This window comes from Stegostoma tigrinum, chromosome 6, assembly GCF_030684315.1.
Source record: "Stegostoma tigrinum isolate sSteTig4 chromosome 6, sSteTig4.hap1, whole genome shotgun sequence".
In the NCBI taxonomy this organism is placed as follows: domain Eukaryota; kingdom Metazoa; phylum Chordata; class Chondrichthyes; order Orectolobiformes; family Stegostomatidae; genus Stegostoma; species Stegostoma tigrinum.
Genome location: NC_081359.1, coordinates 86005281 through 86019712, shown reverse-complemented (window position 1 = coordinate 86019712; position 14432 = coordinate 86005281). Strand labels below are relative to the sequence as shown.

The 14432-nt window shown below is 43.6% G+C and overlaps 1 protein-coding gene across 2 annotated transcripts in view; it reads left to right on the top strand.

Annotated features, from left to right (window-relative positions):
- Window positions 1-14432, top strand: part of LOC125453711 (short transient receptor potential channel 4-like) — a 101970-nt gene that overhangs the window by 57885 nt on the left and 29653 nt on the right. For both annotated transcript variants that reach the window (XM_048533619.2, XM_048533621.2), the window contains exon 4: window positions 13991-14327. In XM_048533619.2, coding sequence (XP_048389576.1) covers window positions 13991-14327 — 337 coding nt within the window. The remainder of the gene's footprint in view (window positions 1-13990; window positions 14328-14432) is intronic.

Below are 14432 nucleotides of genomic sequence, written 5' to 3'. Positions count from 1 at the left end.
ATGTCTCATTTTCCTAAATGCCTTAAAATCAAATTACAATATCTCAGTCTCTGCTCATATGAGGATGTTCGGCGCAAGTAAATCCTTCCTTTGATAAGGAGACCAATAACCCCTGGAGCCATGACACATAGATAGAAGCATCAAAAATAGGAGCATGAGTGGGCCTTCGAACCCGTTCCATCATTCATCATGATCATAGCTGATTGTCTAATTCAGTACCCTGCTGCAGTTTTCTCCCTATCCCCTTGATCCCATTAACTCTAATAACCATACCTAACACCTCCTTGAAAACATTCAATGTGTTGGCCTCAACTGCATTCTGTGGCTGAAAATTCCACAGCCTCACCACTCTCTACAAGACCTTTGTACCATAGGTACCGATGATTGGCTATGTGTTTGATTATATTGTAGAGCATAAGTTATTCAGCTCCTCTAAGTATTCCCCTTAGAAATGATGTGTTTTAAGACATCTAGCTTCTTCCTACCACCTTCCCTCAAATAAAGGTCTTGTTCACAAATTCACATGCTAAGAGATTGCATTATTCTGTGGACATAGTCGTGCAAAATGATATAGGAGGAAGTTGGCAGGAATGCTGGTCTAGACACATACATTCACAACAGATGAAAAAATAGGATGAGTTGCAGCATCCTCAAAAATCATAGCACTGAAAGACTTGTACCAGTGGCAGCTTCTTTGAAATAAAGACAGATGGATGCTCATTGAGAGGGTACCACTTCCTTTTGACTAGGTACAAATAAATTTTTTATGAGAACATCTTAACCCACCTTCAAGACCGTTGAATGATGAAGTTGCATCTACAAAGAACAGCAGAGTTGTAGCATCATTGAATTGCAATAGTAGGATGTTAGCATCTTGAGCATCTTGTATCAAATGCGCAATGAATGAAAGGATAGATAAATTGTTAGAAGAATGGCAGAGTATGGATACACTTTTTTGAGTGCTTCACAGAAGGTCTTCCATGATTCAATGAAAATCCTTGCAGACTGCTAGTTTCATTTGAAGATTTACAGTCATACCTGCTAGGCTGCAACTGGAGAAAATACAAAACCTTCTGAGCCAAAGGACGAGATAAGGTTTAAAAGGTCAGTTACTTACTATCTCAACAGACAAGATCACTGGAGCTCAAGACATTGAATTTTGAAGTCTGCCAAACAGAAGTAGAACATTGTTGTGAGGTTTCAGGAATAGTGGCAAGTTTTCCTGAACTTTTAAATGTTCCGGTTCTATGCCCTCTTGGACAGACTGATCAGGTGCCACCTGCATGTTAATGAATGAGATATCGTGTCATCTGACTGTGAAGCAGAATCCATAATTCCTCGACTATGTAAAGAATTCTGGCCTCTCTGATCTGAGAGAGTATCAGAATAATCTAGTGTATAATCTAGCAATAAGTATACCGTTTTGGATACTGCTGGGGGGGATGACCTACCAGAGGAAAGCCATAGTAGTCAGTTCTCTGGCACTGTGGCAAAGAAGGGAAGGGGGCAGAATAGAAAAGTACTCGTGGTAGGGGACTCGATAGTTAGGGGAATCGACAGGAGATTTTGTGGGCAAGATCGGGATTCCCGGAAGGTATGTTGCCTCCCTGGTGCCAGGGTCCGGGACGTCTCCGATCGGGTGTATACAGTTCTAAAAGGGGAGGGCGAACAGCCAGAAATCGTGTTACATATTGGCACAAATGATATAGCCAGAAATAGGTTTGAGGATATAAAAAGTGATTTCAGGGAGTTAGGATGGAAGCTGCAGAGCAGGACGAACAGAGTAGTGTTCTCTGGTTTACTACCGGTGCCACGAGATAGCGAGGTGAGGAACAGGGAGCGGGCGCAGCTGAACACGTGGCTACGCAGCTGGTGTAGGAGGGAGGGCTTCAGATATGTTGATAATTGGGATGCCTTCTGGGGAAGGTGGGACCTGTACAAGAAGGACGGGTTGCATCTGAACTGGAAGGGGACCAATGTCCTGGGTGGAAGGTTTGCTCGAGTAGTTCAAGAGGGTTTAAACTAGTATGGCAGGGGGGTGGGAACCTGAACTGTATACCAGAGGTGAGCGTTGATGCAGGTGAGGCAGTAGCAAGAGGTAGACCAGCTAGTGGGAAGGATTTTCCTGGGAAGGAACCAAGGGATCGGTTAAAGTGTGTTTGCTTTAATGCAAGGAGTATCAGGAATAAAAGTGATGAGCTTAGAGCATGGATCAGTACCTGGTGCTATGATGTTGTGGCCATAACAGAGACATGGGTTTCTCATGGGCAGGAATGATTGCTGGATGTTCCAGGGTTTAGAACATTTAAAAAGAATAGGGAGGGGGGAAAAAGAGGAGGGGGTGTAGCACTACTAATCAGAGAGGGTATCACAGCTACAGAAGCTTCCTTTGTCGAGGAAGATCTGCCTACTGAGTCAGTATGGGTGGAAATTAGGAGCAGCAAGGGAGTAGTCACCTCGTTAGGGGTTTACTACAGGCCCCCCAATAGCAGCAGGGAGATTGAAGAAAGCATAGGTCGACAGATTTTGGAAAAGTGTGGACGTAGTAGGGTTGTTGTAATGGGTGACTTTAACTTTCCTAATATTGATTGGAACCTCCTTCGAGCAGAAGATTTGAATGGAGCTGTTTTTGTAAGGTGCGTTCAGGAGGGTTTCCTAACGCAGTACGTTGACAGGCCGACGAGGGGAGAGGCCATTCTAGACTTGGTGCTCGGAAACGAGCCGGGGCAGGTATCAGATCTTGTGGTGGGAGAGCATTTTGGTGATAGTGACCATAACTGCCTCACATTCTACATAGCTATGGAGAAGGAGAGGATTAGGCAGAATGGGAGGATATTTAATTGGGGAAGAGGAAACTATGATGCGATTAGACATGAGTTAGGAAGCATGGACTGGGAGCAGTTGTTCCATGGTAAGGGAACTATAGACATGTGGAGACGGTTTAAGGAACAGTTGTTGGGAGTGATGAGTAAATATGTCCCTCTGAGACAGGCAAGAAGGGGTAAGATTAAGGAACCTTGGATGACGAGAGCGGTGGAGCTTCTAGTGAAAAGGAAGAAGGTAGCTTACATAAGGTGGAGGAAGCTAGGGTCAAGTTCAGCTAGAGAGGATTACATGCAGGCAAGGAAGGAGCTCAAAAATGGTCTGAGGAGAGCAAGGAGGGGGCACGAGAAAGGCTTGGCAGAAGGAATCCGGGAAAACACAAAGGCATTTTACACTTACGTGAGGAATAAGAGAATGGTCAAAGAAAGAGTAGGGCCGATCAGGGATAGCATAGGGAACTTGTGTGTGGAGCCTGAGGAGGTAGGGGAAGCCCTAAATGAGTTTTTTGCTTCTGTCTTTACGAAAGAAACCAACTTTGTAGTGAATGAAACCTTTGAAGAGCAGGTGTGCATGCTGGAATGGATAGAGATAGACGAAGCTGATGTGCTGAAAATTTTGTCAAACATTAAGATTGACAAGTCGCCAGGCCCAGATCAGATTTGTCCTCGGCTGCTTTGGGAAGCGAGAAATGCAATTGCTTCGCCACTTGCGAAGATCTTTGCATCCTCGCTCTCCACTGGAGTCGTACCTGAGGACTGGAGAGAGGCAAATGTAATTCCTCTCTTCAAGAAAGGAAATAGGGAAATCCCCGGCAATTATAGACCGGTAAGTCTCACGTCTGTCGTCTGCAAGGTGTTAGAAAGGATTCTGAGGGATAAGATTTATGACCATCTGGAAGAGCATGGCTAGATCAAATACAGTCAACACGGCTTTGTGAGGGGTAGGTCATGCCTTACAAACCTTATCGAGTTTTTTGAGGATGTGACTAGAAAGGTTGATGAGGGTCGAGCTGTGGATGTGGTGTATATGGACTTCAGTAAGGCATTTGATAAGGTTCCCCATGGTAGGCTCATTCAGAAGGTCAGGAGGAATGGGATACAGGGGAACTTAGCTGCTTGGATACAGAATTGGCTGGCCAACAGAAGACAGCGAGTGGTAGTAGAAGGAAAATATTCTGCCTGGAAGTCAGTGGTGAGTGGAGCTCCACAGGGCTCTGTCCTTGGGCCTCTACTGTTTGTAATTTTTATTAATGACTTGGACAAGGGAATTGAAGGATGGGTCAGCAAGTTTGCAGACGACACAAAGGTTGGAGGTGTCGTTGACAGTGTAGAGGGCTGTTGTAGGCTGCAGCGGGACATTCGCAGGATGCAGAGATGGGCTGAGAGGTGGCAGATGGAGTTCAATCTGGATAAATGCGAGGTGATGCATTTTGGAAGGTCGAATTTGAAAGATGAGTACAGGATTAAGGATAGGATTCTTGGCAGCGTGGAGGAACACAGGGATCTTGGTGTGCAGATACATAGATCCCTTAAAATGGCCACCCAAGTGGACAGGGTTGTTAAGAAAGCATATGGTGTTTTGGCTTTCATTAACAGGGGGATTGAGTTTAAGAGTCGTGAGATCTTGTTGCAGCTCTATAAAACTTTGGTTAGACCGCACTTGGAATACTGCGTCCAGTTCTGGTCTCCCTATTATAGGAAAGATGTGGATGCTTTGGAGAGGGTTCAGAGGAGGTTTACCAGGATGCTGCCTGGACTGGAGGGCTTATCTTATGAAGAGAGGTTGACTGAGCTCGGTCTCTTTTCATTGGAGAAAAGGAGGAGGAGAGGGGACCTAATTGAGGTATACAAGATAATGAGAGGCATAGATAGAGTTGATAGCCAGAGACTATTTCCCAGGGCAGAAATAGCTAGCACGAGGGGTCATAGTTTTAAGCTGGTTGGTGGAAAGTATCGAGGGGATGTCAGAGGCAGGTTCTTTACGCAGAGAGTTGTGAGAGCATGGAATGCGTTGCCAGCAGCAGTTGTGGAAGCAAGGTCATTGGGGTCATTTAAGAGACTGCTGGACATGTATATGGTCACAGAAATTTGAGGGTGCATACATGAGGATCAATGGTCGGCACAACATTGTGGGCTGAAGGGCCTGTTCTGTGCTGTACTGTTCTATGTTCTATGTTCTATGTTCTATATAAGAACCAAAGATCTTTTGGTACTGTAAGACCTACTTCTCAGAATGAGGAAGCTAGGCCAGATAGTGGCATGTATTCAGGTTTAAGCCCTTGGCATGTCTCATGGTTAGGAATCTGTAGAGAAAAAAAGAGGCTTATCCTCATCTATTACAATTAGAGTGAGTTCATCTTCCTTAATTCAAACTATTGGAAAAGTTGAGAGTTTTGATTTACAATATGTGACCCAATCTCATTGATGTAGAGCTTCAATAGCAGGGGAAGGCTGTGGGAAGCCTACACAAACTGATGTCTGATGCCATTTAGATAGAAACTCCTGTTCCTGGGTAAATTGTTACAAACTGTTGTACTCATCATCTGGGCATGTAATGTCTTCTGCCTGGACTGGAACTTCTGGCAGGTGCTGTAGAAGACCTTGTTGTATGAAGCATGTCAACTGAACAAGGGTTTGTTCCAATTCTGTAAGATCTGCATAGGCTCCTGAATGACTTTGACATTGCAGATGATTGTTGCTTCAAAATGCACTTTAACTTGAAGGGTGTGGCCACCAAGACCCTGGATCCTGACCACGTGAAACCATTCTAAATAGTTATGGTTTCAGTCGTAACTATTCCTAAATCAGGAAAGAAAATTGCAGTAGTAAAGTTCTTAACTTGCTAGGTTACCAACTGACGATATCAGTTCAGATCATCATCTTCTGTAGATCAGAACAGGGGCAGCAGTAGGTCATGTGGTACAACCATAGCTGATCATCCATTTCAACTCGCTTTTTCCCATACCATCTCCAATTCCCAATACATCATATATGTTTAGAAATCTGGCAGTCTCTAATTTAAGCATGCTTATTGATTGTCTCTCCCCCCCGCCCCCCGCCCCCCGCCAAGAAAAGTTTCACAGCACTGGGTAAAAATATTTCTCTTTATTTGAAGCCTAATTACTTCTATATTTGTTTGAAATTTTGTATCTCAGTTTCAGATTCCCCAAACAGAGGAAAAATCTTGCCTGTATCTAGCCTGCCTACCCTCAGGGTTCACTGTGATCACCTTTCATTCTTTAAAAGTCTACAGAATGCAGGCCCAGTGTTCCCATTTGCAGGACAGTGCTACTATCGTAGGAACAAGTCTGGTGAACCTTTATTGACAATAATATCTTTCCTATGGTAATGGACCAAAACTGCACTCAGTCCAGATGTGGTTCAACAAAGATGCTATATGAATGAGACAAAATACATTACTCTAGTTCATAAATACTATCGTGAAAAAGGCTAGTATTCTGTTAAACCTGATGGCTTGTTGCACCTTCCTAAAGAGAACACGTGGGTCCTTTCTATATCTATACTCCCTAATCTCTTGCCATTTAAGAAATGCTCTACGTGTTTGTTTCTCTTACCAAAGTGCATGTCCATAAGACATAGGAGTGGAAGTAAGGCCATTCAGCCCATCAAGTCCACTCCGACACATTTTTCCACATTATATTCCATCTACCACATTCTTATCTACTCAAATATGTCTAAATTCTTATGAAGCCACTTTGTATCTTCCCCACACCATACATTCCCACCTAGTTTTACGTCATCTACAAATTTGGAAGTATCGCATTTGGTTTCTACATCCAAATCATTGATGATTAATAGCTGGGACCCAAGTACTCATCCTTAGAGTCAAAGTCACAGAGATCTACAGTACCTTCCACCCATCAAGTCTGTGCTCATCAAAAACAAGCTCCAACTTATTCTAATCCTCATAATACTACAACTAGTCACAGCCTGCCGCATGTGAGAATGACCCATTTGTTCTTAAGCTGTTTTTGTCCTGTTAGACAATCCTTAATTCCTGCCACTATAATACCTCCTATGCCGTGTATTTTATTCTTTTTAACAGCTTCCTGCGGGGAGCTTTATCAAAAGCTTTCTGAAAATCAATATGCTACATCCAATTCCCCAATATCAATTCTGTTTGTAACATCCTCAAAAAAACTCCCAACAGGTTGATCAAACAGATTTCTGATTCAAAATCCATAGTGACTCTTGCCAATCAGATCATTATTATCCCATTGTCCATTTATCATATGCTTTTCCTTAAATTCTAGCATTTTCCTTATTATTGATGTGAGGCTAACATACTTGTAGTTCCCTGCTTTCTTTCTCACTTCCTTCTTAAATGGTGGGGTCACATTTGCTATCTTCCAATCTGCTGAAAACAATTGCAAAGGATATGCAATTTGGTAAGATGATCACCAATGTCTCCAGTACCTCCATAGCTACTTCTTTCAACATTCTGAGATGTTGAATATCAAGCCCCAGGGATTTCTGTACCTTCAGGGGATTAATTTCTCCAACACAATCTTCTCACTAGTACTGATTTCTTTCAGTTCCTCAGTCTACCTAGTCACTCTGGCATCTCTTAATTATCAGAGAAAATTTGTACCTTCTTCCATGAAAACATGCACTTAGTAAACATTTAGTTTCACTACTATTATACTATTCCCCGTTATATATTTTTCTGACACTGCTTGAAATGGATCCACGCTTGCCTTAGCCAAATGTTTCCTTTTTAAGTGCCCACCGAAGAGTTTACAGTCTCTTTTTAAGTTCCATGCCTGTTTACATTCGTAGTCACTTCTCCCTTTCTTCATATATTTCTTGGTCTTCCTTGACTATATTCCAAAAACTTTCCAACCTTTGTGTTTACTACTATTTCTGGCAACTTTATTGATCTTTACTTTTAATCTCAAACATTCCTTAACTTTCATTGTTAGCCATAGTTGTCTGACATTTCAGGATTTTTGTTACTTGGAGGAATACATAGTTACTGTAGACTATCTAATAACTGTTTAAAGACTATCCATTGCCCAAGTAGCGTCATATTTTCAATATTGCCTCAATCCACCTTAGGCCATGTGGGCCTCAAGTTTTCAGAATTTCCTTTGTGCAAAATTAACACTGGCAAACTACTCAAATTTCCAAACATAATGCAAAATTCTTGTTTAAAAAAATTATTATTAATTATCCACTCAAATAAAAGTAAAATACTACAGAAGTTGGAGCTCTGAAGTAAAAACCAAAAGTGCTGAAGAATCTCTGCAGAGCTGGTAGCATCTGTGAGGCAAGAAACAAAAGAATCATTGGACTCAAAATGTGAACTCTGTTTCATTCACAGATGCTACAGACCTCATGAGTTTCTCCAACACTTTTTAAAAATTAATTAATTAGCAATTTTCTATTGCACACTGGATCTAAAATAGCTACTGTCTTGTTTCTTCGTCAGTGTACTACCTTAGAAAAAACCATCCCTAATTGTCTTCAGAATTTCATCCTTCACAGCATTAGTGTTCATTCAATTAACTCAATGAAAATGCATACTCAGGTTGTGCTTCTCTATCTCCCACCCACAGCCTCCAACCTCATTGTTCCCCAACCCCGCACGGCCCGTTTCTATCTCCTTCCCAAAATCCACAAACCTGCCTGCCCTGGTCGACCCATCGTCTCCGCCTGCTCCTGCCCCACCGAACTCATCTCCACCTATCTGGACTCCATTTTCTCCCCTTTGGTCCAGGAACTCCCCACCTATGTCCGTGACACCACCCACGCCCTCCACCTCCTCCAGGACTTCCAATTCCCTGGCCCCCAACACCTCATATTCACCATGGACGTCCAGTCCCTGTACACCTGCATTCCGCATGGAGATGGCCTCAAGGCCCTCCGCTTCTTCCTGTCCCGCAGGCCCGACCAGGCCCCCTCCACCGACACTCTCATCCGCCTAGCTGAACTCGTCCTCACACTCAACAACTTCTCTTTTGACTCCTCCCACTTCCTACAGACTAAGGGGGTGGCCATGGGCACCCGCATGGGCCCCAGCTATGCCTGCCTCTTTGTAGGTTACGTGGAACAGTCCCTCTTCCGCACCTACACAGGCCCCAAACCCCACCTCTTCCTCCGGTACATTGATGACTGTATCGGCGCTGCCTCTTGCTCCCCAGAGGAGCTCGAACAGTTCATCCACTTCACCAACACCTTCCACCCCAACCTTCAGTTCACCTGGGCCATCTCCAGCACATCCCTCACCTTCCTGGACCTCTCAGTCTCCATCTCAGGCAACCAGCTTGTAACTGATGTCCATTTCAAGCCCACCGACTCCCACAGCTACCTAGAATACACCTCCTCCCACCCACCCTCCTGCAAAAATTCCATCCCCTATTCCCAATTCCTCCGCCTCCGCCGCATCTGCTCCCACGATAAGACATTCCACTCCCGCACATCCCAGATGTCCAAGTTCTTTAAGGACCGCAACTTTCCCCCCACGGTGATTGAGAACGCCCTTGACCGCGTCTCCCGCATTTCCCGCGACACATCCCTCACACCCCGCCCCCGCCACAACCGCCCCAAGAGGATCCCCCTCGTTCTCACACACCACCCTACCAACCTCCGGATACAACGCATTATCCTCCGACACTTCCGCCATTTACAATCCGACCCCACCACCCAAGACATTTTTCCATCCCCTCCCCTGTCTGCTTTCCGGAGAGACCACTCTCTCCGTGACTCCCTTGTTTGCTCCACACTGCCCTCCAACCCCACCACACCCGGCACCTTCCCCTGCAACCGCAGGAAATGCTACACTTGTCCCCACACCTCCTCCCTCACCCCCATCCCAGGCCCCAAGATGACATTCCACATTAAGCAGAGGTTCACCTGCACATCTGCCAATGTGGTATACTGCATCCACTGTACCCGGTGCGGCTTCCTCTACATTGGGGAAACCAAGCGGAGGCTTGGGGACCGCTTTGCAGAACACCTCCGCTCAGTTCGCAACAAACAACTGCACCTCCCAGTCGCAAACCATTTCCACTCCCCCTCCCATTCTCTTGATGACATGTCCATCATGGGCCTCCTGCACTGCCACAATGATGCCACCCGAAGGTTGCAGGAACAGCAACTCATATTCCGCCTGGGAACCCTGCAGCCATATGGTATCAATGTGGACTTCACCAGTTTCAAAATCTCCCCTTCCCCTACTGCATCCCTAAACCAGCCCAGTGCATCCCCTCCCCCCACTGCACCACACAACCAGCCCAGCTCTTCCCCCCCACCCACTGCATCCCAAAACCAGTCCAACCTGTCTCTGCCTCCCTAACCGGTTCTTCCTCTCACCCATCCCTTCCTCCCACCCCAAGCCGCACTCCCAGCTACCTACTAACCTCATCCCACCTCCTTCACCTGTCCGTCTTCCCTGGACTGACCTATCCCCTCCCTACCTCCCCACCTACACTCTCTCCACCTATCTTCTTTACTCTCCATCTTCGGTCCGCCTCCACCTCTCTCCCTATTTATTCCAGTTCCCTCCCCCCATCCCCCTCTCTGATGAAGGGTCTAGGCCCGAAAAGTCAGCTTTTGTGCTCCTGAGATGCTGCTTGGCCTGCTGTGTTCATCCAGCCTCACATTTTATTATCTTGGAATCTCCAGCATCTGCAGTTCCCATTATCTCTGTGCTTCTCTATTCTCCTGGTTAGTTCCATTATACATGAGGAGGCAATGGCCTAGAGTTATTATCGCTAGACTGTTAATCCAGAGACCCAGATAAAGTTCTGGGAACCCAGGTTCAAATCCCACCATGGCAGATGGTGGAATTTGAATTCAATAAGAATATCTAGAATTAAGAATCTAATAATGACCGTGAATCCATTGTCAATTGTCAAACCCATCTGGTTCACTATCGCCCTTTCGGGAAGGAAACTGCCATCCTTACCTGGTCTGGCTTACATGTGATTCTAGCCCATCAGCAATGTAGTTGACTCTAAACCTGCCTCCCGGGCAATTAGGGATGGGCAATAAATGCTGTGTGGTCAGTGACACCCGCATCCCGTGAATGCATGAAAAAAATTACAGGGACTGTTTGGTAGCTAAATAAACAACTACCAGTGTTTGCTGTTACCTGCCGTTTCTTGGCTGCAGCCGGATTCCACATTTTGTTTTTCCAACATGACAATCTCCCTTTCTAATGTACTGATCTCACCTGTTAGGAGTGCAACACTACCATCTTTTTTCTTCTTGCCAGTTCTTTTGAATGTTGAATAGCCTTGAATATTTAATTTCAATTTGTCATGGTTCTGTGATGACTTTTAGATCTTTCCTATATACCTCTGTTTTTAAATCATCTACCTTTTTGAGAATGCTGCAGGTATTCAGGAAGAATGCTTGTAACTTTGTATTTTTGACTGTTCATCTTTGTTTCACTCAAGTGGAATATCATTTGAAACTTCTGCTTCTTGTTATCAGATTTACCTCCATCTAATTTGAGCTAATCCTCAGGCTCCCACCCCCAACAAGCTAATTTAAACTCTACTCTTCAGCACTAGCAAATCTCCTCCTGAGGATATTAGTCCTGATCCTACTACTTGACAGCTTGTACAAGTCCTAACTTTCACAACACCTCAGAAATCTGATGACCTCTCTCCTACCACAGCCGCATTCTCCAGCCATGTGATTATTCCACTTTAGTAATCCTATGCCCACTAACTCTTGGCACTGACATTACTGTTCTTGAGGTAGTTTTTTTTATAATTTCCTTCGGAACTACATCCTTCTTCAATCCTATAACATGAGTTTCAATGTGGAGCACGATCCTGGGCTGTTCACAGTCTTCAAGGAAAGCTTTGCAGTCACTTTATCACAGCCTCAAACCGAACACACAGAACACTGCACTCCGTCCTGGAATCCCATTTACTGCTGCAGAAATACCTGCCTCATCCCTAAAAATGGAATCCCCTTTCACGATTACTGTCACATTTTTTTCTGCCCTTCCTATACATTATCTATTTATAGAAATCGATATCTTTTGTGTTGTTTCATTTCAAGCTTTCAATCTATTCTCATCTATTTCTTCATCGTTACATTTCTTACTGGAAAATCGAGACCCCAGTGCAAAATCATACTTTCTCCAGAGCTGACCCAGTAGGGCCAGAAGAGTCAAACCAGCCTCACATGTCAAAATCAAGTTGGCTGCCTTCATTCAGTATCAGAGAGACATTGCATATATGACTGGGTGGTTGCAGCAAAATCTGGATCAGGAACAGGAGATTAATTATATCTATTTGCTGTGGCAGGTTGGTCTACCAGTGAGTGCTAAATGGTCATGGTACAATTTTTGAAGGCTTCTTTAGTTTGCATCTTGGAAGTAATGTGCACAAGTGTTCTCTTTTACTTAATTTTGTACTCTCAAAACAGCAGAAAATAGATCAGAATACAACAGAATATTTTTGTGCTAGGGTTTTTTGGGCCCGTCATTTGGTTCCATAACTCATGTCTGATATACTAATTCAGTATTGATACTTCTGAAGATTCAACAATGCAAAGTGGTGCTTAATGGAACAGAAGTCCATCTAACATTATAGAAAATAAATCTGTTGGCAGATAGTCCTCAAAATACCCATTTGCAGTTGGGTGCTTTGCATCAGAACCATTGCTTGGCATCCAGGCATCATTGGATGATTACTCCTGGTTAATAAACAAATTTGGGATTTGCAGTGAGGATCTGGCAAATGAAATCTGGGCAATCTTCTACCTGAACTCCATTATCCCATCCTGACCCATAATACTTGATTTCTTTAAGTCTAAAAAGCTCTTGAATAGACTAGTATCCGCAATTCTGCAGTCGTTAAGCCCAAACATTCACACTCAGTTTCACAATTAAACTGCTGGGATTTGATATCTGTTAAAATTAATTACTATTAATTACCATTAAAACAACCTAGCTAAAACTGGCATTTGTTGTTTAAAACATCTAAACACCCTTTAAGTTAGATTGTCCTACTGAGACAGAAATCCCTCTGGTCACTATATGCGACAGCATTCCCAATTTACATCTTGTGATTTACTCTACTAAAATTCTGAGAAAAGGACCAACTGGGAAATTTATTCATTTGGAATTATGTTGCTATTCATATTAACTAGTGAAGTTCTTACTCCGTCTTGTGAAAGGTTTGCTTCATTGTTCACTCTGCCCTAGTCATCTGCTAATTTGCTACCTGAAGATCAGCGCACTTGCAAGGTCGTTTCCAGACCCCATTGCAAATTTCTTCAGAGGCTTTGAGCCACACATACACAATTTGAAATGCCTCCAGAAAAGCAGAAAATGTATAGGAATGTACTGATTAATGAAAGTATATATCTATGTGTACATTTCCCAAAACAACTGAGTTTGAACATCCATATCTCACTGTCTTGTCCAGTTCCACATGCGTTTTGCCTTGTTAAGCATTCAGTGGTCCTTCATTTAACATTGGAGAGGGCCTCAGTTGTATCAGCAATGACTACTAGCTGCAAGAAATTGTGTTCCTATTCCTCATGGACAGCAAGGACTGAGTGCACATTGTCTAATGGACCAGTGGGTATGCACACTTCCTAGTCTAATAAATGGTTTCAGTACTTTCCCTACTGACTTGATCTTTTAGCAGACTTTAGTTCTATAAGGTTACTAAAAGCAGCCATGTCCCTAAGTAAGGGAGAGGTGAAAACAGGTCATAGTCAACCACAGTTCGATGTAGGAAATATGTGTGGATGAGGTTCAGTAAACATAGGCCTAGATTTTGATATGATCACTTCCTTGAGTGAAGATTGCGACTGCTCACTGGCTGGAATCTCACATAAAGAATTTTGCCTACAGGCTAGTGCCAGTGAAACTCTGCCTTAGCTGTGAGTCACTACCTTCAAGATAGGGAGTGGTGGGTGGAAGAAGGTGACAAGGCACTGCAATTGAAATTTATTTATTATAAAATTCAGTTTTGACATAAAGTACATACCTTAGATTGCTAAACATATGTTACAACTATAATAGTATGCTGATTTGCGCATTAACCACCTGAGTTGAAATCTTGTATATTTTTAAATTAATTTCAATTGTATTTGTCCTTCTCAGTTTTTTCTGTCCTGAATTATGTTCTTCTGCATTTTTAAAAAAAATGTCTAATTCTTGTTGTTTCTTCTAGTTTGTCGCCCAGCCGAACTGTCAGCAGCTCCTTGCTTCCCGCTGGTACGATGAATTTCCTGGCTGGCGACGGCGACATTGGATCGTTAAATTCCTGACCTGCATTGGCATCGGACTGCTATTTCCAATCTTTTCTGTGTGCTACTTGATAGCACCAAAAAGCACATTAGGCCTTTTTATTAGAAAACCATTTATTAAGTTCATCTGTCATACTGCATCGTACTTGACTTTTCTTTTCCTGCTGTTGTTGGCATCTCAACACATTGATCGCACAGATTTAAACATGCAGGGTCCTCCACCAACCATAGTTGAATGGATGATACTTCCCTGGGTGCTAGGTAATTTATTTGTATGTGACAATTACTATATGAGCCAGTGGGGAGATCCCCCCACCCCAATACCCACCTTAAATTCCAATCAATGTGTGAATCTCAGATGCATAG